Source organism: Gossypium raimondii, chromosome 3, assembly GCF_025698545.1.
Source record: "Gossypium raimondii isolate GPD5lz chromosome 3, ASM2569854v1, whole genome shotgun sequence".
Classification (NCBI taxonomy): Eukaryota; Viridiplantae; Streptophyta; class Magnoliopsida; order Malvales; family Malvaceae; genus Gossypium; species Gossypium raimondii.
This window is the reverse complement of record NC_068567.1, coordinates 60,540,392-60,563,624: the sequence shown is the minus strand read 5'-3', so window position 1 is coordinate 60,563,624 and position 23,233 is coordinate 60,540,392. Positions and strand designations below refer to the sequence as shown.

Below are 23,233 nucleotides of genomic sequence, written 5' to 3'. Positions count from 1 at the left end.
TTAATTTGCATCTATATCTATATCTATATCTATATCTATATAAAACTTTTGACTAAATTGTATTTTTATCTTTTCATGCTTTTAGATAACTTTTAATCAAAACAACTAAAGCCAACAAATTTATGGATTGAACATGTGTTTAATACATTTAAGCACAATGTTTTTTACCACTCCACCATTGATCATCATTAATTTCTTTTTAAAAAGTATATAAAATAATTTCTTTCACCCACATCGTGGGTGTAACAACCACCAAGAGGTTCCAAATAATTGCCCGAGAGCTATTCTATAGAAGTTCAAAACCTCCCACGCAAAATGATACAATGGAAAGGTAAAATTGGCTTCTAAAGCTTATAGAGAAACCAAAAAGCATGGAGGATTCTTGTAAGTCTTGTAAAGGTTATATTTCCCCTCCACTCGAGAAATCTCATACATGGCCATGGTGGGGCCCTCGAGCTTGCAACAATGGCCCTCGAGGATCCTCTTTTTTACCACTATCAACACCTTTGGAATACCTTGCCTCACCCCCCACGATTTCTAGTCACCGAAGAATCTGTTAGAATTAAATAACCCGAATCCTTATTTAAATAAAATACAGTGGTAAAATAAAATAAAAGTAAAATCCCTATAGAACTGTACTTCTTTTATTTTATTTTATTTTAGAATAAGGTTTTTTTAAACCTTATTAAACTCCATCTATTTGATATTAATTAGAATAAGGTGTTTCAATCTTACTACACTCCTATTAGAATATGGTTTACAAGCCTATAAATAGACATAGTCTACTCCTCTTGTAATTAATTCGAATTCGACATAGTAAATTTTCTTCTCCTTTGTCCGTGGTTTTTTCCCAAAAGGGTTTCCACGTAAAAATCTGTGTGTTCTTTTTTTTATTTCTTTTTTTTGTGATATATTGTCATTACCAATATTCAATTTTTTACGGAATCAAAATCCTTCGATGAACTCTGCTGAGTTTCAATAGAAGACATTGTAATAAAGATAGACAACAAAGATAAAAACCAAGAAAATGAATATTCTTAACCTAAAAAATAGAGTAGAAGAAAGACACGAAAAGAAGCAACCCAAAATCAAGAAAACTCAAGCAAAAAGTAAGTACAAACAAAAAAAAGTAGCAGTATAGCAAAGAAATAGATGAAGAAGAAGAAGAAAAGGATTTCTATAAACCTTCTCAACTAAACAATGTGTTTTAGTCGAATAAATGATGTCTCGACACCACCCAACACCAAAGCTACACGTGGCCAAATGTGACACTCTAGGTAATGCACCATCATTGGTACCATTTCCCTAAATGTCACTATTAGGTCCCGAATTAAATGCTTCTGATCATATTTTATGTCCTTCCAAAAGGCTTGTGCAACACGCTTCAACTTTTTGACAAATAACATATCAAAAATTGGCCTTTTCCAAAAGATAAAAAAAAAAAAAGGCAACCAAACATTTAAGCAAGAGCGACCTAATTCAATGGCAATTAAAGGCACTCAATACAGAATGATATGAGCACAATGCTTCACAGCACAGAAGGCTATTCATGTAACACCCTAAAAACCATAGTCTTAGAATTAATCTCTTTCCATTTTCCTCTTTTATTTTTCAGCAACTAAGAAACAAATTCAATCCAGTATATATATTAAATGTGATAGAGAATAAGCAAGTATGGGTAGTAGCTCAAATGGTAAGGCTTTAACATATTTCCCGTTCCACCAAGGTTTGAATCATGCCAATTCTGTTTCATGTTTTAAATTTTTTTTGACAAAATGGCTTATTTTCCAAATCAACCCCTAAAGTGTGAAAACCCTAGATATTTAATTTTCTTTCCAAATCACAATAGAATTATAGTTTCTTTGCCCCTATATATTCTCTCTTTTCTCCTCTATCTTCTCATTTGCTAAATCTTTTGTTTCCCGTTGCTGAGATTAATACTTTTGAATCCCAAACTCAAAATCAACCTCTGTTCAATCCGTTCTTCGTATCAAATTAGCGTAAGCCGTCAATTTCGTCTCTAACGTACCAGGATCGGCAACAACATTCCAAACTTGATAATTAGATCTCGAATATCTATAGAACACTTGTTCTCAAGAATTTCAAGATTGATAAAATAATCTTTTACAAATCTTCTCGAAAATATTGATAATTTCGATAAATCTTGAAAGTCAATATTAATTCTTACGTATTTGTTGATCGAAGGACCCGTTATAGGTATCCCGAGCCAAACTTGGACGTGAGGGTCATTATTCGAGACCTCAAAAGTCGAGTGTGTGCTCTTTTAAGAGAAAATTGAGATAAAATTGAGCCTAGGTTAGATCGCATGGGCGTGTAGGCCGCTCGTGTGGACCACACAACCAACTTACATGGCCATGCCCCCTAAAACCTTAGATTTTCGCTTTTCACACGGCCTAGGATCCTCCACACAACCTATCACACTAGTGTAACTTCTCATGTTGGTTGATTTTTTGAAACACCACACGACCATTGTCTTTCACACAGCCTAGCCATAAGGTCGTGTACCCCTTTCACACGGCCCAAGGCTTCCCACACAGTCGTGTGTCCTCTGTAACTTATAAATTATATTTTTGACTCATATTTTTATATTTTGATCAATTTAGTCCCTAAATAGGTTCTGAACTATTTTTAATGAATTAAATTATGCAATTAGGTCCCTTTTGATATGAAATAGGTTAGAATCTATGATTGATCGAATTAATACAGAATTTAATTATAATTATGAATAGTTGCATGAATTATGAATAGTATATGTTGCATTTGTACCTATATACTTGTAATCTTATGGATGGCATACCTTATATTATTATCAAATACTGAATACATGAAAAGCTTGAATTGCTAATAATTGGCCATGTGTTAGATTACTTAATATTCCTTAATGCATTGCATGGGTTGGGTTGTTATGAACGGAGAAAGATCAAGCAGTTTATATGCAAGTAAAATGGCAAATGTAGAACATAGTCATGCCTCAATTCTTATTTATAAATTGTTGTGTATCCATAGTCAAATGGCAGATCCCATCAGTGGGTACTGCTTTTAATCCACAGTCAAAGACCGATACCAACGATGAGTTTATGCTGTAAAATTTATAGTCGAAAAAACAGGTTTCATCTACAGAACTTTTACTGTGAACCCACAGCCAAAAGCAGATTCCAGCCAAGAGGACTTGCTATGTGTCTACAACCAATATGGCAGTTGTTATCTGCAAACTTGTAGTGGTTTAACCGCAATATGATGTAAAGGTAAAGGAGTTCTGTGAACTACTGCTGTGGTGTCTAACAGTGGGGTAGGATTTATTTTGTTGAAAACCCGAAACTGTATGGTATCATTTAAGTCATGTGCATACAAACCTGGAAAATTATGAAATTATACATATGCGTGAATCTATATATATGCATGGAATTTGATTATTGTGGCAATTCTGATGATTTGATCATCCTAAAAATTATTATTGTGATTTCTGTTATATCAGTGATGGTTGTATTTGAAAAATCGATATTATGAATTGAATTGTTATCTTTGATTATTCTATGCAATGTTAATAAATGTGTCCTAATGAGTGTCACGTTGGTTTTGTTGTAAATGGACTCACACTAAGCGTCAAAGCTTATTCCCCCTTTAATTTCATCCTTACAAACAACCCACCAGGTTAGGACACGGGCAGGATATTCGGAGAGTCTCGACACAATCCATTTTATTTTCAGTTAGTTAGGCTTAATCTTTTGATTTATTTTATTATTCAATTATTGTGATGTTTTATTTGATCTATGGCATGGGAATTAGGACTTAAGATATTTTTATTATTGTATGACACTTAATTATGATTTTAATTAGGATGTTAAATTGTTACTATTAATTGATTAAGCATGAACCCCGCTTTTTATTAAAAAACTTAAGTAAATATCATCTTTTCTCTGCTAGAAGATAATTAAAAATTAAGGAATAATAAATCGACATCTAAACTAAGTATTCTATTAAACTAAATAAATGTTTTAAATAAACTCTTTTCAAAAACTCCGATAACCACATTAGCCCATCTCGATAGCTGATATAGTCTTTTGAATTTTGGTCTAATATAATACAATTTTGTGTTACTAGAAAATGTGATAGGATAAAAAGTCAGAATGTGAGACACAAAAGAGTAAGAAGTAGAGATTATTTCATTAAAATGTGAAAATGTACAAAGGAGAAATTATAAACAACTATATAACAACAATTTTTTTACAATAAGTTTATCCTACGGCAGGACATTTCCCCTTATCATGGGAGGTGTCTCAATCTGCAAGCCCTTTCCCTTTATTGCAAGAGGCAATGGGATCCATGTCATCATAACTAGAAGAGCTAAAAGTATCCTCTCTAGCAACACTATCCATAGTTATCTTCCTAGATGGTCTTGTTTGAGCATCGACATCCTTTGAATGAAGAAACAAATTCTAGTGAAAGCACCCCTGTAGTACACTAGCCTCATGGTATAAGTTTAAAACTTCTCTCATTCAGGTCAATAGGGTAGTATACATCAAAATCGAAATGATGACCCTCTTGAAGCATGTTAAAAAAGGGTTGTAAGTTCATCCCAACAAGGTTCAGTAGCCCAAAAGTTACTTGCATGATAGCAAGTATCATTGCACAACAATAACAGAGACAATCACTTTCATTGTATCCAGACACTTATTGGATTCCATTCGCTTTTCCATCTCTTCCCTTTGGCGAGCCATTTCTTCCGTTAAAAACTGAGTTTACCTATTTAACCTCCCGATGGAATTATTGAGATTGAGTTTCAAGTGACGAATCTTTATATCTCACTCATGGATTCCCGTAATGTACTATTTTTTCTGCTTTTATCATTTCTCTCTCTCACTTTGAGACACAATTCCTACAAGTGCAAGGCTCAATGAAGTACATGTATGACCTTCTGAAATAGTAGAATGACCCCTTAACTAAGCAACAGCAGCCCTTGGAGTTTGAGATAGAGCTTATGCCAAATATACGGAATGAGTAACCTTAAGAAATGTCTCGCGAACAAGATGAGACTGCCTACTCAAAATAATTAGACGACAAGAGGTATGCTTGGGACCTATGAAATCATGAATGACTACTATAGCGACCTTCGTAAAAGTTCTCATCATGTATGATGTTTTCTTGAGTCGTTTCCTTTCAAAACCCCAATGCTCTCCCTGAGCCCATTTGAGCTTAACAAAAGGACATTACCTACACAGTATAACCACTAAATAAGGTTAGCTTTGAAATAAAACAATGAAAAAAATTATAAAAAAGGTCATTATCAGGATTGTGTTTATCAGAAGCAAGAGATTCTAAAACATCCAAATGGCGATCGTCTCGAAGCTAAGGGATAGTTTAACTAGTACCAAATGGTAACTTCTAGCCACATCTAGGAAGATGACAAAATGTGGTAATATAGCAAATGGGTTTCAAAGTCACCCCCAAAGGCACTTAGCTATCCCATATTTGGCAAAGAAAGGAAAAGCACAAGATGCCAATGACACCTCCTATTATTTTGGAAACCATCAACTATCCTCAACGGCGAACTAGAAACACCTTTCTCCTCAAGGTAATATTTGAAAATACTTCTTAAAGTAATCTTAAGGCAAACCATCAATATCCCCTTTTGATTTATCATTTTGTGCTCACGAGATCCTCTAAGAACATCTTGTAGACGTAGACAATAGTAGCACTTTTCAATGGAAGGGTGTGTCCACTCAATGGAAAAATCAAATCTCCTCTTAAATTTCAACTCTACGAGGATATATTTACTATAGTCCACTTGTATTATCAATTCCTCGTTGTAGAATAGATTCTTTGTTCGTGGAGCCATTGTTTAAGGGTAAAACTCAAACAACCTAGGAAACTTTCCTCATCCAATTCTCACAAAAAGTACATATATAGGAACATCCACTCAGAAGGATATATGCATTTCTTACGATACATAATAAAGTTCCAAAAAGTAGCCACCAAGAGAGATCAGTTAATTACCCTAATATTACATTGAAGTCATATACAATATCTCAAATGAAATTCGAAAGTGGATGAGTAAAACTCGTTTCAAGAAGAAACAACAGAAGGTAGAACCCAAGTTTTCCACAGTAGAATTTAGGTCGAACACTTTGCGAAGATGATGCGACCTTTCTAGGATACCAAATTCATACTTGTGATGTTTCACAAGTAAACTGCGATATAATAATAAGTTTTTCATCTCCTAGTGGGTCGTAGAACATTGGTAACTAAGGCTGGCAACATTCTCGTCACTTCCTCTTTCAAATTTTGTTACAGCATCCCGGTCATACTTTGTCGACGTTGTTTTCTGGCTCATTGTTGCCTCTCTCAGTGAAGCACGACCAATATGACCCTCACCTCCACCCTAGGTTTTTCCAGACTTTTTATCTCCCCTAGTAATTTTTTTCCAATAAGAATGCAAAAAAAAAAAAGCTCTAACAATGACAATGAAAGAGCACCACAAGGTGAATTAAAGAAAACAAACCCTTAAAATGTAAAAATCTTTGCAGAAGACCAACAAAATCAAGAAAACAACCAACACAAATTGTAGAAATTTCAAAAAAAAAATTAGGCAAAATAATCTTGACAAAGAAAACCCAAAGAATACATAGACATGTCTCCTAAAACGCATTGTTTCGAAGAACAAACAATGTCTAATGGAAACTTACCACTTGTTCCAAAAAGTTGTTCATCATTATCACAGCTCCCCAAAAACACAGTCCTCAGAGTACATTTATGGTAGAATCTCAAAGGATATAATATTTCATCGTAAAACAAGGTCAACATCTGAAGCAACATGTAAAAGAAAAGTTAACGGATCAAAACATCAAGGAAAGCCACTTTATAACCCTCCTCTTGACTCGAAGGGAGGGGGAATATTAATATACCCCAATTCATGTTAAGACACATAACAAGTTAAAAAAGGCCCAAACACTAAGCCTACCATCACCGAACCGAGAGGTCACCTGTAAGTTTTTCCCTTCTGGAATGATCAACCGGACAAGTGCAAGCCATCCGTTGTCTGGGTCTCAAAGTCTTCATTAGGAAAATGAAGTTGTTGGTCACCAAACACCACGTGGGTTTAACTACACTATTCCATCAAATTAGGATGAATGATAGGATCTGTCCCATCACAGACATCTTCATCCCATCGAAGATGCCGCCTACCCATTTCGTAATGATGACTAAATGACAAGTTCAACACGTTAACATCATATTACACAAGACCTTCCCCTATAAATACTTCCAGGAACGATGAAGAATAGATCAACTCTCCAATGATACCAAGTCTGCATTCAATCAAGCTAATTTCAACTCCCAGCCTAAATACTCTCATCACCTCCACTTTCCAAAACTCCTAGCTCCCCGTCCTTATTGGGTGAATCGACCTCTATAGCGATGACCACTCTCTTTTTTATACCACCTCCCTATTACACCACTGTATCAATAAGTATATATTCACCCACATATCTAGTTTTCAACCATAGCTTTAAATTCAACTAGTTTAAAATGATATTACGAGTCATTCAATTTGTTAGAATAAGGAAATTAATAAAGTTGAAAAATGTTCCGTAAAAAAAAAGTTGAAAATGTGAAACTTGAAAGCAATACTAGTTTTGGTAGTGATCCACCACCGAAGACTTGAAGGAAAAAAACAATGATGTTGTGGAATTCCACAAAGTATATCAATTGCGACATCAATTTATTTTATTGATGTAATCAATAATAAATTAGTCTTTAAAAAATAGTTATTAAACTCAAAAAATAATAAGATTATTACTTAATATCAGAAAGTAAATATATGATAGTTTTACTTTGACTTACATTACATATAATTCACCGCTCTAGGTATGACTTGAGTTAAAGTCGAGCTAATCACGTTGAGGATAACTATAAATTATTACTTGCAGTGTATGGTATCTCATTTTAATATGCATTAATTCTATCATATTACACAAAGTTTCCTTCTTCATTAGAAAAATGGAATTTCATATTTTTTTTATTTTTTATCGACTTTTATTAAACCTAGAAATTTGTCAATATGGGAAACATTTGTAAACCTCACTATCAAATTATTGACTTAAAAATTAAGATTTGAATAATTTATAAACAATAAATTAAAAAACTAATATTTTATTAATTTATATGCAACAAATTAGTAAAAATAACGATTCATTTTCATGTATTTACCAACAATTAGATAAAATTATCTATTATTATAAAGTAGAAGAACTAAATTTGACAAATTAAAATAGTGGGATTAGCTTTATTTTACTTTTTCTTACTTTTTCAAAAGAAAATTCTCACTTTTGAAAAGTAAAAAAATGAAATTCAAAATTAAATTAATAAAGAAAATGCAACATTTTACTTTTAGCAATTAACAAGTACAAATCACAGATCATACATATTTGATTGACTATAACTAAAATCAACTCAATACAAAATACAACGGGTTAAAAACCGGAATACATTCAAATCTAGACTATAATAAATTTAGATAGGACCTACACATGGTGAGACTTACACCTAAAATAGTCCAAAAGAAAACTCGACTCAAATTTGGGCCATTAAAGACCTATAGTCTCATTAAATAATTATGATTTTAATATATTGTAAAATATGAAATTATAAAAATATATATTGTTGATGATAAAAGTTAAGTAATAAACATGAAATTATGACATACCATCAAAATATATTAATTAAAAATTCACATAAAAAACCAAATGAGATTTTCGTTGAAATAGTAAATTGAACGTACGGAAATTATAATGTTTTAGGTCAAATCGTACCATATTGGGTTTTATTGGTTTTATATAAAACAAAAACACATTTATAATTATATAATTTACTTTATAAAAATAGTAATTTATAAAATATTTTAACTAAACTCGTGCTTGCTTAACTCGTGAAACAACTCAATTAAAAGTTTTTAGTGTAGATAAGAGTTAATTGCACCAATTATCATCAAACTATTATCCTCATTTTAAATTGGTTTTAAACTTTAAAACATTCTAATTCTATTATTAAACTATCGATGCTATATCAATAATATCATTCCATTACTAAAACCATTGATTTAATCATCAAACGAGATGAAAAATCGTGTGACAAAATTTAAAATTTAAAAATAAAAATTGTAAAAATCTTGATTCTGAATATTTTGAAGCTTTTACATAAATTATTATTCATTTGTTGTTATATTTCATTTTTAATTTTTAATTTTAAAAGCGATGTGATAATATTTTATTTTAAAATGATATTTTTAGGATGAATTTAAAATAAAAATTGTGTAATTCAATTAAGATAGTAGTTAAGAAATTGAAGCAAAAGTCGTGTGTCACGTACTACGGATTGCCATAAGATTGAGCCATGAAGCAATGTAGGCTGCCGGTGGCAACACAAACCAAAGTGCGGAAATTAATATTTTCAAGTCCTTGGGTTTGATTGCCGCGTTTAAAAACCATGTGAAAACCGCAAAAGTGGAAGCATCCTTGGCGCCCGGCCCCGACGGGACGGCGTCACTGTTCCGTGAAAACACGTGCTGAAAAACTTGAATGTCAAGCCAAAAATCATTGGAGAAGGGAAAAGCTTAGACTAATTGACTTTTGACTTGAAAACAACATTTTAGCCCACCAAACTACCTTTGCCCCTTCTCACTTTCTTCCCTTCTTCCTTTCTTCCACGTTTACTCCACTCCCCTTTTGTCTCTTTTTAATTAAAACATGTTCCAATGTGTCAAGTTTCAAACTTAAAGAGCTGGTATTCTTCCAATTTCTAGGTAGCCCACCATTCTTTCTAATATAAACCTTAATAATTTTTAACTATTCAAAATTCATTATAGTTGATTAAGTCTCACTAGAGCTGCTCATAAGTCGAGCTGAGTTTAGGTCGGATTCGTGCAAAGTGTTTACATCAAATTTCTAATTTTGGGTCCGATTTGATCCGAAAAATTAACTTATTTTATTTAAAAAAAGTAAACCCAAATTTGACCTAGTCTGCAAAAACTTGATTTTTTAGATTAGGTTTTATTTTTTTTAAATATATAATATACTAAATGCATTAAGAAATGCTAAAATAAAAATTTTCTCACACGATAAAAATACATTAAAAATACAAATAAATATTTTATTGTATTAAATATAAATTTTAATGTAACACCTCTATACCCGGTTCGACCCAGGGAACCTGATATAGGAATATTACATTTGGTGCCAAAGTGATTTTGACTAATCACTAATATATTTGAACCTAAAAAAAATTAAATTTTTATAACTTATATTTTAGTCCCTACTACTTGGAACACACTTGATCTTCCTAATGTACATGTCATTCTATTCAAAATTTTGAAACGTACCCTCTTGGCACTTGGAGATGTGATGAGATGGATGCTCACAACCTAATTACAACTCTTCAAAATCACTATACCTAATCTGCGCATGGAAAACAAAACCGTACGCTGAGTAAAAGACTCAGTGGTATTTCTATAATCTGAATATTTAAAGACAATATAATATAATAGGCACAATTAAATTATAAGGACATATTAATGTCTAGTATCATAACTACTATTTTTCATTTGGTAAACAATATCCTAATTCACACAATTGCTATATAAATGGTTATTCACATATCAAATCATATTTATTCGTACAATGACATCAGTCATGCAATACTCAATTCATGAATACATTATTTCATACCATGCTCAATTCTCATCATTTGCTATATAATAGCTTTTCACAATATGATACACATATCCGCCTCATTAATAAAAATGGCATAATTGCTTCTTTAGTCCTTTTAATTTTTCTTTAATCTATAATTTAACTTTCACCCTATATGCAATTTAGTCCTTTTACCTAATTACTCTTAATTCAAGCAAATTCTCTTAACCAAGACCTAATTAACTATACAACTAGTTTCATAAATATTTTTAATAAATATTTACGAGTCCGATTTATGAAAATTGAGTCTCGAGAATACACTTTTACCTAATTACCACGACTATCGGGTCATTACATTTAAAATTTTATATTTTGGGTTGAGTTATTTAGTTGGATAATTTTTTTTAGGTTTTGGATAATGAGTGTTTAATTGTGTTTGGCTTAGTGATTTAATATAAATATAAATATACAATTAATATAAAATTTTATACCATAATATATTTAGGCGTAGCTCGGGCAAAAAATTTTTGCTCAAGGACCGACCATATAGAAAATAGGCCTTAAATTTTATCCAGGCCCATTTTCGAGCCTTGTATTTTGTCCAAACCCTCTAATTTTTTGGGCAATCTTTTGAGCCTGGGCAGGTGGCTCGACTCATGAGCAGGTTTAGTATTACATTGCTTCCAGTCCGAGAGGATATGGGTTTGAGCGTGTTGAAGCACGTTTATCCTTCTATTTAATAGTTGAGTAGGAGTTATAAGTAATTTTAAACATTGTATGAAAAGTTTACGACCGATAGACTACAACTTGGAGTTAATTTAAATGTGTTAGAACTTGAGAAAGGTTGTTCCTAAATATTGTTGGTTAATAAGATCATAAAGTTGTATTGTAGCTCTCCAATAAAACTATTAAACGTGTTGAATATAATAGTACTACTAAACATGTCATATTATAAGATAAAACTATCATGAAGACTTTTGTATTAGAAATCAGATTGTATTTTGTTCTCTTTACTCAAAAGATGGACAAATTAAACGATGTACATTAGACCAAAGAATAAATTGGTCCTTTAAAAACTTTCATCTGTTTTTACTATTTAAAAATGATATTTGTAAGTCAGCATGAGATACACGTTACATCATGTATAATTGTCTGGTTATTTCGATAGTCAAGCCAGTTTTTAACAGTAAAACTGGATGAAATTTTTATCAAAAATAACAAATTTACTTTTTGATCTAACGTACAAAGCCTAATTTGTTCATTTTTCAAGAAAAAGGGGTAAAATACAATCCGATTTTTATACCCACAATTTTTCATATTTAATTACTTAAAAGGAATATTTAATTAAAAAATAGTTGATTCGATTTTAATTGTTGATGATTTGTAGTTGAGGTCATGAAGAGTAGACTTTGAAGAAAAGAAAGAAAGAAAGAAAGTCGGTTGGAATATTGGTGGCTAAAACAAACCATAAAATTATCCATTTGATTTATAGAGCCAAAGCCGACCTTTTGACTGGAAAAAAATTGAGGCGGCCGACCACCTCACTGAATCATTTACGTATCCCACTCCCACATTGAATAATTATAACTACAAGAACGGAAAAGGAGTTGTTTTGTTTGAACTTTGAAACATTCCTCCTTATCTTAATTTCAAACCCTTTTTTATTTTCGCGTTTCATTAGTAACATTAGCTTTTGAATTTATTTTCCACCTTTCATATTATTTTGTTTTATTCTTATTTAAAATGTACGTTTTTAATAATAACATATCACGTGTAACAATTCTGTTGGTTGATCATTTTTTCTCAATTAGGATAAAATTTATTTTTTAGTAATTATAAACACTTTATCATGGCAATTGAGTCTTAGTTTAATTTTACCATCAACATTATTTTCAGTGCAAGAGGACGTGGGTTTGAGTGTGCTAAAGCGCATTATCCTCCTATTTAAGGGTTAAAGATAGATTATAAATAGTTCTAGGCATTATATCATAATGAGATTAATGCTTAAAAAATTAAATAAATAATTAACAATTGATCAATTTGTAAACACATGCATATTTATCGTATCAACTGTTTAGATATAACATCTAAAAAGTAATATCAATTACATTAAACCTAGTTCGAGAATGGTGAGCGGAATTAACCCTTAAAATATTTGAAAGGATAGCCCGTGGGAGTTGGCAACAAGATTTATTGCCGAGAAAACTAGGTTCAGCACATGCACATGGACAGGCACATGCGGGATTCCAAGCGGTGTGGCTCACCGCCAAAGGGTCGTGACGATTTATGTTATTTACTTCCCGGAATCTTTGAAATCCCTTAACAGTGAGTTGTACTTTCTTGTACGGCCCCATTTCATCATTTAATTTTTTAATTATAGAAAACATATTATATTAGCTGCGGAGCTTCAAAATAAATGATAAATTTGGATTGGCGATGGGGTGCTATGTGATGCATTTAATTTATCTTTTATTTTATGTTATAATATTATTATAATATTTAATTTTATTGTCGCTATTATTTTTACACTAATCAAAAATAAATGTACCGTCCATCAAACCTATTTTTATACCTTTTTTATTTATAAGATTTTAATTAGAAATTGATCATAATAAATAATTTTATTTTTAAAAAACATAATGTAGAAAGCATCCAACCACGGCCATTGCCGTGCCTTAAAAGGTTGGACAATTTAAAGGAAAAATTAAAAGGCACTTAGGACTTTACAATGTTTTGCCTCTCTTACTCTTTCTTGTTGGGTACAGCTGATAATAACACGTCATTTTCGCCAACGCTTATTTTTCCATAAATACCTAATTCCCACAACAACAATAAAAAGACCCCAAATATCTTCCTCTTCTTTTGTCTTTTAAAAACCATTATCATTAGTTACACCATAGTTCTCGATTCAATTAATCAAATTTTTAGTTTAATAATAATTAAATATAGAAAACGGTTTAACTTTTACTTTTTCTTGTTTTCAAAAACTAGATTGAAATTTATGTCCAAACTAATATATAGACGAATTTGTGCGATCTTACATTCTTAAACTATTCTTCAAATTTTAAATTGGTCTCTAATCAGAGGATGGGATTAGTGTAATACTAATATTTTAATGACTCGATTATAAAATTTAAAAATTTAAAATAAATTTAAATTATAAATAATATTTTAGAGCATTTAATTTTAATAATTAAGATTTAAGGGTTTTTTAATGCCTTCAATTTCTGTTCCAAACCAAAAACAATCTTTAGCTTCGGGCATGTGTGTATGTTGTGATGCACATATATTTAATTTTAATTTTAATTTTATATATTCATATTCAAATATATATATATATATAAAGATGGTCGAAGAAAATGAAAATAATTTTCAATTTTAAAAATCTCTTTTAATTTAATAATATTTGTATACTTATTATGGAACATTGTCCTATAATTTCGTGTCGAATTACTCATTGTTTATCTAAAATCAGTTTTTAAATAAATAAATGCAAGTAATAATAAGAAATGAAAACGCATTGCACAAGGGGAAATAATAATAAAATTAAAGAAATTAAAGATATAAGGTGGTCCATTTCTCTCTTTTTTAAAAAAAAAATGTAAGTGGGGAAATTAATAATGATAATTTAGTTGGTTAAGCCGTATTATTATATTTAAGATTCTTCTTAATTGGGAATATTTAATTATATTTTTATGGAAGACGTGCTTATTATTTAAAATTAAAATGAAAATGATAGTTCCAAGTATTTTATGGCGTGTTTATGACACACTCTTGTATATAAGAAAAAGATGAATTTTATTTGAGATGATGTTGAGAATTATCCATATTTTCTTCTTAACCCACTCGAACTCACGTTCTCCTGCATTGACAGCAATAGTCATACCAATCAAACTAAGACTCAATTAGCAAACCACCGTATATTTAATAGAATTAAATAAGACTTCCTTATATATATTTAATTTCTCTAACCAAAGTTATATTTAATTTTTATCAAATTTTAATATGTTTTTTCACTCACGTAACAACATTGCCATATGTATATTTTGAACACTTATACGTTCTGATCATATCTGCTCTCTTTTGAGATAATGATTATAACTACTCATAGCCCCTCCCCAATCCACAAATAGGAGTATAATGCGCTTTAATACACTCGAACCCACGTCTTCTTGTATTGACAATAATACTCATGTTAATTAAACTAAAACTCAACCAACAGACTCACATACATTTAATAGAATGAAAACAAAGGATAAATTTGGTTAAATAAAGAGGAAAACATATCCAAGTCATGCAATTGTTCCATGTTTGCTACATGTCTCAAACTTTATTTCTTTCTTTTAAAATCAAAGCAAAAGGAAAACAAGCTCTTATTGTAGGAAATCAACCACACGTGATTCCCACTCATCTTTGTTCTTCTTTCTCTATGAGAGACGTCAACCTTCTGTTATAAAAGCTATTCATCTTTTCATATCAACGACAATTTAATGAGTAATTTTTTAAAGCACATAAAATATATTTCATGATTAATTGTCTTAAAATAAAAAAAACGAGCAAATTAATTCTTCTATGTTAGAGTAAAGAGCAAATGGATCATTTTGTTAAAAAATCAATTTATTTCTACTGTTAAATATTGGTTTATGTACATATAACTGTTTGATTATTATATCAGGCACACTAGTTTTTAATAATATAAATGAATAAAAATTTTAACAGGAAAAGACTGGTTGACTATTTGATCTAACATACATAGACAATTTTACTCATGTTTTGAGTAGAGAGAACAAAATTCAACTTGTTTCCTAATATAGGGGTCTCTATAACACTTTTATCGTATAACCAGTGGCGGAGCCAGAAATTCTTTTTTGGGGCGGGATTAAATTGTATATTTTTACGAGAGTAAAAATGCAATTTCACCATTTTAAGAGTCTATATCTTTATAATTTTTAAAAGATTCAATCAAAAATTTATTATTTTTGGGGTGGCCAGAGTATAATTTTACCATTATTAATTTAAAATTTGATAAGTTATAAAGGGCCTGAATGAAAATAAATTTATTTTAAGGAGGCCAGGGCCCCTGCCAACCCCGACTCCGCCACCGTGTATAACATGTGTTTTAAACATGCTCTATGTTAGATTTAGTTAAGCATTAAACACTTAAGCTAATGGTTATATGATATAATATTTTAAGGACTAAATTAAAATATGTAAAAAATTAAAATTATTTAGTGAAAATGTGAAATTAACCCTTTTGAATATTAAAAGCGCAACTTGCACGGCTATAATACATAAAATATAAAAAATAATATTTTATTATTAATAAGTAAGAGTGTAAGACCATTATTTGATACTAAAAAAAATTAAAAAATATTTATAAAATAATGAAAATTTTAACTAAACATTTATAAGCCAAAAAGTAATGATTCTAATTAAAAACAGTTTGTACTTTCAACATTTGGACTAATATTTGGGGATTTTTAAAAAAAAAAAGTTGAAATTAAAATATAAGCATCTGTCTCACGTGCCGGCAGACCATCGTAATCAAGGGCCAACAATTTTACCCGAAAACAGCCGCGTGGTTGTGTGACGCGTAAAACAAGTGTTTTTTTTTTAACCTCTGTTGCTATGCTGACATGGCGGTCACCTAAACCCCACATGCCTGCCTTATTTCGTGCCATGTCTACGTGTTGTGGCCCCACCTTGTCTCCCCCTCAGTTGACAGAAAAAAATAATCTTTTTAACCTTTTTTTTTCATTAAATATACGTGTATTTCGTTTTTCAATTTTCCACTCCTTCCCCGTTCTACCCTTCCCCTATATAAATCCCCTTCTAACCTCCCCAAAGTTCACCATCACATAGTTCACAGTTCCCCTTTCTTCTTCCTCCATAATCAAAAGCTCTCTCTCAAATTTTTAAAAAAAACTTAAAAGGCTCCCTTTTTTTTAAAAGAAAAATTTAAATGGCCGTCGATTCCGCAATCTCGTCTCCTTTGGGTCCGCCGGCATGCGAGAAAGATGCAAAATCTTTGCGATTCATCGAGGAAATGACTCGGAACGCCGACTCGGTTCAAGAACGAGTTTTGTCCGATATCTTAACTCAAAACTCCCAAACCGAGTACCTTCGGAGGTTCAAACTCAATGGGGCAAGCGATCGTGACTCGTTCAAATCCAAACTTCCGGTCATTACTTACGAAGACCTTCAGCCTGAAATCCAACGTATTGCTAATGGCGACCGTTCCGCCATTTTATCAGCTCACCCAATCTCAGAATTCCTCACCAGGTTGGGAAAATTATCTTTTTGGTTCTTTATAAATTTATATGATTCAATTCCATCCTCATCGCTGTATATTGATTATTATATGGGAAATTGTGCAGCTCCGGGACTTCAGCTGGTGAGAGGAAACTGATGCCAACTATTAAAGAAGAGCTAGATCGCCGCCAGTTGCTCTACAGTTTGCTCATGCCAGTGATGAATCTGTAAGTATATATATATTAGTATTTGTTTAATGTTTAGAAGATTAATGTTTAATTAAATTTCTCTCTGCTAACGCTGTTTTTTTTGTATGAAACAGTTATGTGCCGGGTTTAGACAAAGGCAAGGGCTTATATTTCTTGTTCGTCAAATCGGAAACAAGAACCCCAGGTGGTCTGTTAGCTCGACCGGTGCTGACCAGTTATTACAAGAGCGAGCATTTCAAGACCCGACCGTACGACCCATACAACGTTTACACCAGCCCCAACGAAGCCATCCTTTGTCCTGATTCCTTCCAAAGCATGTATACACAGATGCTTTGTGGTCTCCAAGACCGCCATCAAGTCCTCCGTGTCGGCGCGGTGTTCGCCTCCGGTCTCCTCCGTGCAATCAGGTTCCTTCAGCTTAATTGGCGACAACTCTCTCAGGATATCGAAACGGGTACCTTGAATCAAAAGGTAACCGACCCGTCATTAAGGGAATGTATGGGTAAGATCCTGAAACCCGACCCGGAACTAGCTCGGTTTGTCCGCCGTGAATGTTCGAAGGAAAGCGGGGAAGGGATTATTACAAGGATTTGGCCTAATACTAAGTACCTCGACGTTATAGTAACGGGTGCTATGGCACAGTATATTCCGACCTTGGATTATTACAGTGGTGGGTTACCTAAGGCATGTACAATGTACGCTTCATCGGAATGTTATTTTGGGTTAAACCTTAACCCCATGTGCAAACCATCGGAAGTTTCGTATACTATCATGCCGAACATGGCGTATTTCGAGTTCTTACCTCATGATCCTAACTCAGCTGGGTTCACTCGTGACTCACCTCCTAAACTCGTTGACCTTGTTGACGTGGAAATCGGGAAAGAATACGAGCTCGTAATCACGACCTATGCCGGATTATGCAGGTACCGAGTCGGCGACATTTTACGAGTCACGGGATTCCATAACTCAGCCCCACAGTTCCATTTCGTGAGGAGGAAGAACGTGTTGCTCAGCATCGACTCGGACAAAACCGACGAAGCCGAGTTACAAAAAGCCGTCGAGAACGCTTCTCGGCTCCTCCGAGAATTCAACACCAGCGTCGTCGAGTACACGAGTTACGCCGACACCAAAACCATCCCCGGCCACTACGTTATATACTGGGAATTGTTGGTGAAAGACGCCGCGAACTCCCCCACCGACGACGTTTTGAAACAGTGCTGTTTAGCAATGGAAGAATCGATGAACTCGGTGTACCGACAAGGCCGAGTTGCTGACAACTCAATCGGCCCACTCGAAATCCGGGTGGTGAGAAACGGCACGTTTGAAGAACTCATGGATTACGCCATATCAAGAGGAGCTTCCATTAATCAATACAAGGTTCCAAGGTGTGTTAACTTCACACCCATCATGGAGTTACTGGACTCTAGAGTGGTATCTACACATTTTAGCCCAGCTTTACCACATTGGACCCCTGAAAGGCGAAGATGATGATGATGATGATGATTCAGTGACTCAGTTATTCATTTAGGCACCCACCACCGACCAGGAATTAGTTTATAATCTGTAGATTCTTTTTCGTTTTGCATTATATATATATAAACCTACTGTAGCTTATGGTGTATAACTTGATTAGGATGTTTGAGGGTCAGGATTTTGTAATTTGGGGATTCAGAGGATATATGATGTTTGTCCTCTGGATTGTTTCTTTCATGTAATGAAAAAAAAAAAACAGAGATAATGTTGCTGTTTTTAGTACATCGTTCATCTTTGTTTGCTTTTTTATGATTCCTTTGTCTGTTTGTTTTGTTTGATGAAAAGGTACTATAACATGACTCATATTTAAGTTGCGAATCCCAAGAAAACTGCTTTTCTTTTCCTCAAAATTATGAGGAGACGAAGCTTTCCAGAAGGATAACTATCCATAGTTAATTAAATTATTATAAAGAGTATATTCAACTTAGAAAATTTTTGAAGGATTCCATTTGAAAAATACAAATTGAATGATCTAAATTTAATAATGCAAATTTTAAGGTATAAATTATAAAAGTAGTCACTTTTATTTTGTTTGTTTCAGATTACCTTATCGTTTTGTTACAAAATGGTCACTTTGTCGTTAAGCTCCATTACTTCTCTAATAACAATCCTATGTTGCGGTCCAAATGAGTTTTAAATGTCAACTTGGATGTTCAATTGGGACGAGAATAGGTTTTTAATTAATTACACATTGAACTAGAAAAGTCTTCTTTTTTCTTTTAGTTTTATTCCCCATTATGGCTGAAAAAGCTATTCTCATCCCAGTTGGACATCCAAGTTGGCATTTAAAGCTCATTTGGACTGACACGTAGTATTGCCGTTAGGGAGGTACGAGAGCTTAACGATAGAGCGACTACTTCGTAACAAAATGATTATTTTTATAATTTACCTAAATTTAAAATTATCCAAAATGAGGGACAAAGTTTTAATAATTTAACCCCAAAATAGAAAATTTAAATTCTTAACTCTCTTAAAAAATTTTCTTGATTCGCAGCAAATGGAATTTCATGGTTTTTATCGTAGTTTATCTTCCACGGATTTGTTAAGTGGAGGAAAATGGCAGCAATTTGTCATTAGCAAATTTCACTTGGTTTTCCCACCAGGAAACTCAAATTTGGATTTTGAAGGTTTAAGATTATAAAATATTTATATATGAAGAAAAAAATTTAAGGGTGGAACCATAAAATTTTTTAGAATGGTCGAGATTAAGTTATATATTTATATAAGAGTTAAAATATAATTTTATTATTGTATTTACTTATATATTTATAATTTTCAAGGGTCTAAAGCAAATTTTAACATTTTGGGGCTAAATTATGTCATTTTTATAGTTATAAAATATTAAGAAATTTAGATATGAATACATATAATATATGGAAAAATCAAGGGATAAGTAAGAAAGTTTTAACGAGAGCAAGATTAACTTATGTTTTATGAGAATTAAGATACAATTCCACCTTTATATTAGTTTAAGTCTTTATCGTTTTCAAGAAAACTAAATCGAAATTTTAACATTTTTAAGGGCTAAACAATAATTTTGCGATATACTAACTTATGATTTTATAAAATATTCTACAAAGTTGAAGGTAGAAATTTCTCATTTTAAGGGATCGCCCCCTGCCAATAAAAGTATCATGGAGGCCCTTGCATTAGATGTGAAATTGCATTTTACGCCTCTACTAAAAAATGAGTAAATTGGTCTCTGTACATTAGATCAAAGAGCAAACTGATCTTTTTTTTTGTTAAAATTTCATTTATTTCTACCGCTAAAAACGAGTATGGCTAATAAAATAACTAAATAATGACGGCCGACGTACAATTTATAACAACAGAAAATGATGAAATTTTTAACAGAAAGACCAATTTACTCATTGATCTAATGTACAACTAATTTTCTATTTTTTAAGTAAACGGAACAAAATACAATCTAACTCATAATACAACTACTTTCATACCTTCCTTCTCCATCACCTATAAAAATCGAATATATTTTCTATCTATAAAATATTTAGGCTAAATTAGTTGAACATGCCGAAAAAAAGTAATTGGCCAAATAGGTCATTTTTTTAAAATTTAGGGAAATAAGTCGTTTTTGGAGAGAGTGTAAATGCCCGTCCAATTGGACGAGCTTTCCTACTGACATGTTAGAGATAGTGTGCCTAGCTGGATGTGTTTTTCGATAATTACAAAGAAAGCTCATCCAGTTGGATATGCTTTCATATTACTGTGAAGAAAGCGTGCCCAGCTGGACGCACTTTCATACATTTTCTCTAAAAACGACTTATTTTCCTAACTTTTCAGAAAAAAAAAAAAACAAACCTATTTGATCAATTAACAATTTCTTTTTTTGCCAAATATTTAGATGGAACAATTATTAATCCAAATAATGTAAAGCTTTGGACAGGATTTTAGAAACTAAAGGTGAAGGAAAGTTAATAATAAAATATTTACACTTCGGGAAATGGGAATTGGTTAGCCATTACTGATGCTAACCCACTTCCCGACATCAACACTTTCATGATAATTCCCTTTGTTGGGCTTTTCCCAGCGAATTATCAACTTTGCCTCCAAACCCACCACTGTTTTTTCTTTTTTTTTTTTTGCAATGATATCCCTATTTAAATTCACTGAATCATTAAAAAAAAAAATACACTGACAATAATGTAATAAAAAAAGTATTGGTCCCCCTCCCATTAACAATGCTAAAAAAGAAAAAGATGTTCAACAAATTCATTCATTTCATCTGCCCTTTAAACCAATTTTTCAGGGACTAATGCTTCAAAAATGGAGTCAATAAACAAGGGATGTGAGGTTACGGGTGTGGGTTCGGCCATTTAGGGCCAGGGCAAAGCAGGAAGATGGATAAAACACACCCATTGCCGGTCCTAACTCTGAAGTATTTGCTAACAGTAGGGGACCAGAGACCTTCCACATTTGGCAGTCTCTCTTGAAAGAAGCCAACAAAGCTTGAATCTAGTTCCTATATGCCAAAACTGGCATTTCCAATTTTTCTTTTTAGTTCCCTTTAAACGTGCCCTGTAAATACAGGGTATTTCGACAAGTGTTAAGATCCGAGCTTTAATCATACCCTTAATTGATGAGTGATTTGTCTCTCTACGAAACTAATGACAAGTCATATGTTAAAGATATGTGTTAATATCACTTTACCCTGTATGCTAAAACTATCATTTCTACTTTAAACATCCCCTATTTTATGTAAAAATAGGGTATTGTGAATATGGTTGGTTCAATTGATTGAACATTCATAAATATCTTAGTAAATGCTAAGTTTTGAGCCTCGATCCGTAGTCCCAATTGATAATTGATCTGTTAATATCACTTTTTTATTTCAATAAGACGAATAATATGTCATATGTTAAATATATATGGAATTAAATCTGACATTTGATCAAGGATGTTCACCTTTTGCTCTGGTCTGAGATTAAGTCATAAGAATCATATGCTGATGGTGTTTGTTTTAGATAAAAAAAATGATTGCAAAAAGAAAATTCTAAAGGTTTGTTTTAGATAAGGGTAGGAGAGATCAATCAATATCAAGTTATAAACATGTATTTGAAGGGGCATTCTTTTCAGCTAGACCTGTTCATGTGTCGGGCTACTTATTCAAGCTCGAAGGCTCACTTGAAATTTGGGAGGGTTTGGGCAAAAATATTAGGTCCGAAAAATGAGCCTGGGCAAAAAAATTAGACCTGTTTAAAATATGGGACGGGCTTAGGTTTGAATATTCGAGGCCCAAGTTTGGCCCGACCCGACTCATTTTTAAGTTTATAATTCTTTATATTATGTAATTTTGAACACATTAAAGAGATAAACCTATTAGGATCCATCCAAATAACCGAATTTGGAGTCTGAGCAGTCAGTAGGAGAAGTATTAGGATAAATTTGTAGTTATAGTTTCTTTTAGAATTTTTTAGTTTTTCAAGATTTTTTACACAAAAAAAAAGAGAGAAAAATAAACCTATAATAAATATATAATACTACTTTAATGTAAATATTAAAATAAAACTAAGATGACTATATAAAAATTTTCAATAAATAAAAAATGTATAAAATTATTAAATATTAAAATAAATAAAATAAATAACTTTTAAAAAAAATTAAAAAATAATATTGGCAAACTTAAAATAGGCTTGGGTTAGTATTTACAAATATAGACATGTTTTGACAAAATTTTAGGCTCACATTTCAAGCGCCTAAGCACCTCTACTCTGAGCCATCATTATGTCTTTCGCCTGAATTTAACCATCGCTCGGCGAGGGGGGATGAGTTCAGCTACAAAATTCTGCCGTTTTGTTTAGTAATTTAAGAAGTTACAATTAATTTATCAAAATGATATATGTTGTAGTAAAATAGACTGAAAATGTCGGTTGATATAAGGGGGAGGTTGTAGCATTTTAGGACTGTTTGTTCGTAAGGTGGAAAGCTGTAAGAATATTAGGATTAATTAAAGTTAAATAAGAAAATCGATAAATCAAGAATCAAGTTAAATCGAAGTGTTTTAAATAATTTATAGAA

The 23,233-nt window shown here is 32.1% G+C and overlaps 2 protein-coding genes across 2 annotated transcripts in view; both read left to right on the top strand.

The window, feature by feature from the left end:
• LOC105795210 (uncharacterized) overlaps positions 1–23,233 on the top strand; it is a 98,270-nt gene that overhangs the window by 16,346 nt on the left and 58,691 nt on the right. The window lies entirely within an intron of this gene.
• LOC105795206 (probable indole-3-acetic acid-amido synthetase GH3.1) lies at positions 16,550–18,919 on the top strand. The gene is made up of 3 exons (XM_012624726.2): positions 16,550–16,985; positions 17,081–17,182; positions 17,278–18,919. Exons 1-3 carry the CDS (start codon positions 16,666–16,668, stop codon positions 18,650–18,652), a joined length of 1,797 nt encoding a protein of 598 aa, XP_012480180.2. The 5' UTR covers positions 16,550–16,665; the 3' UTR covers positions 18,653–18,919.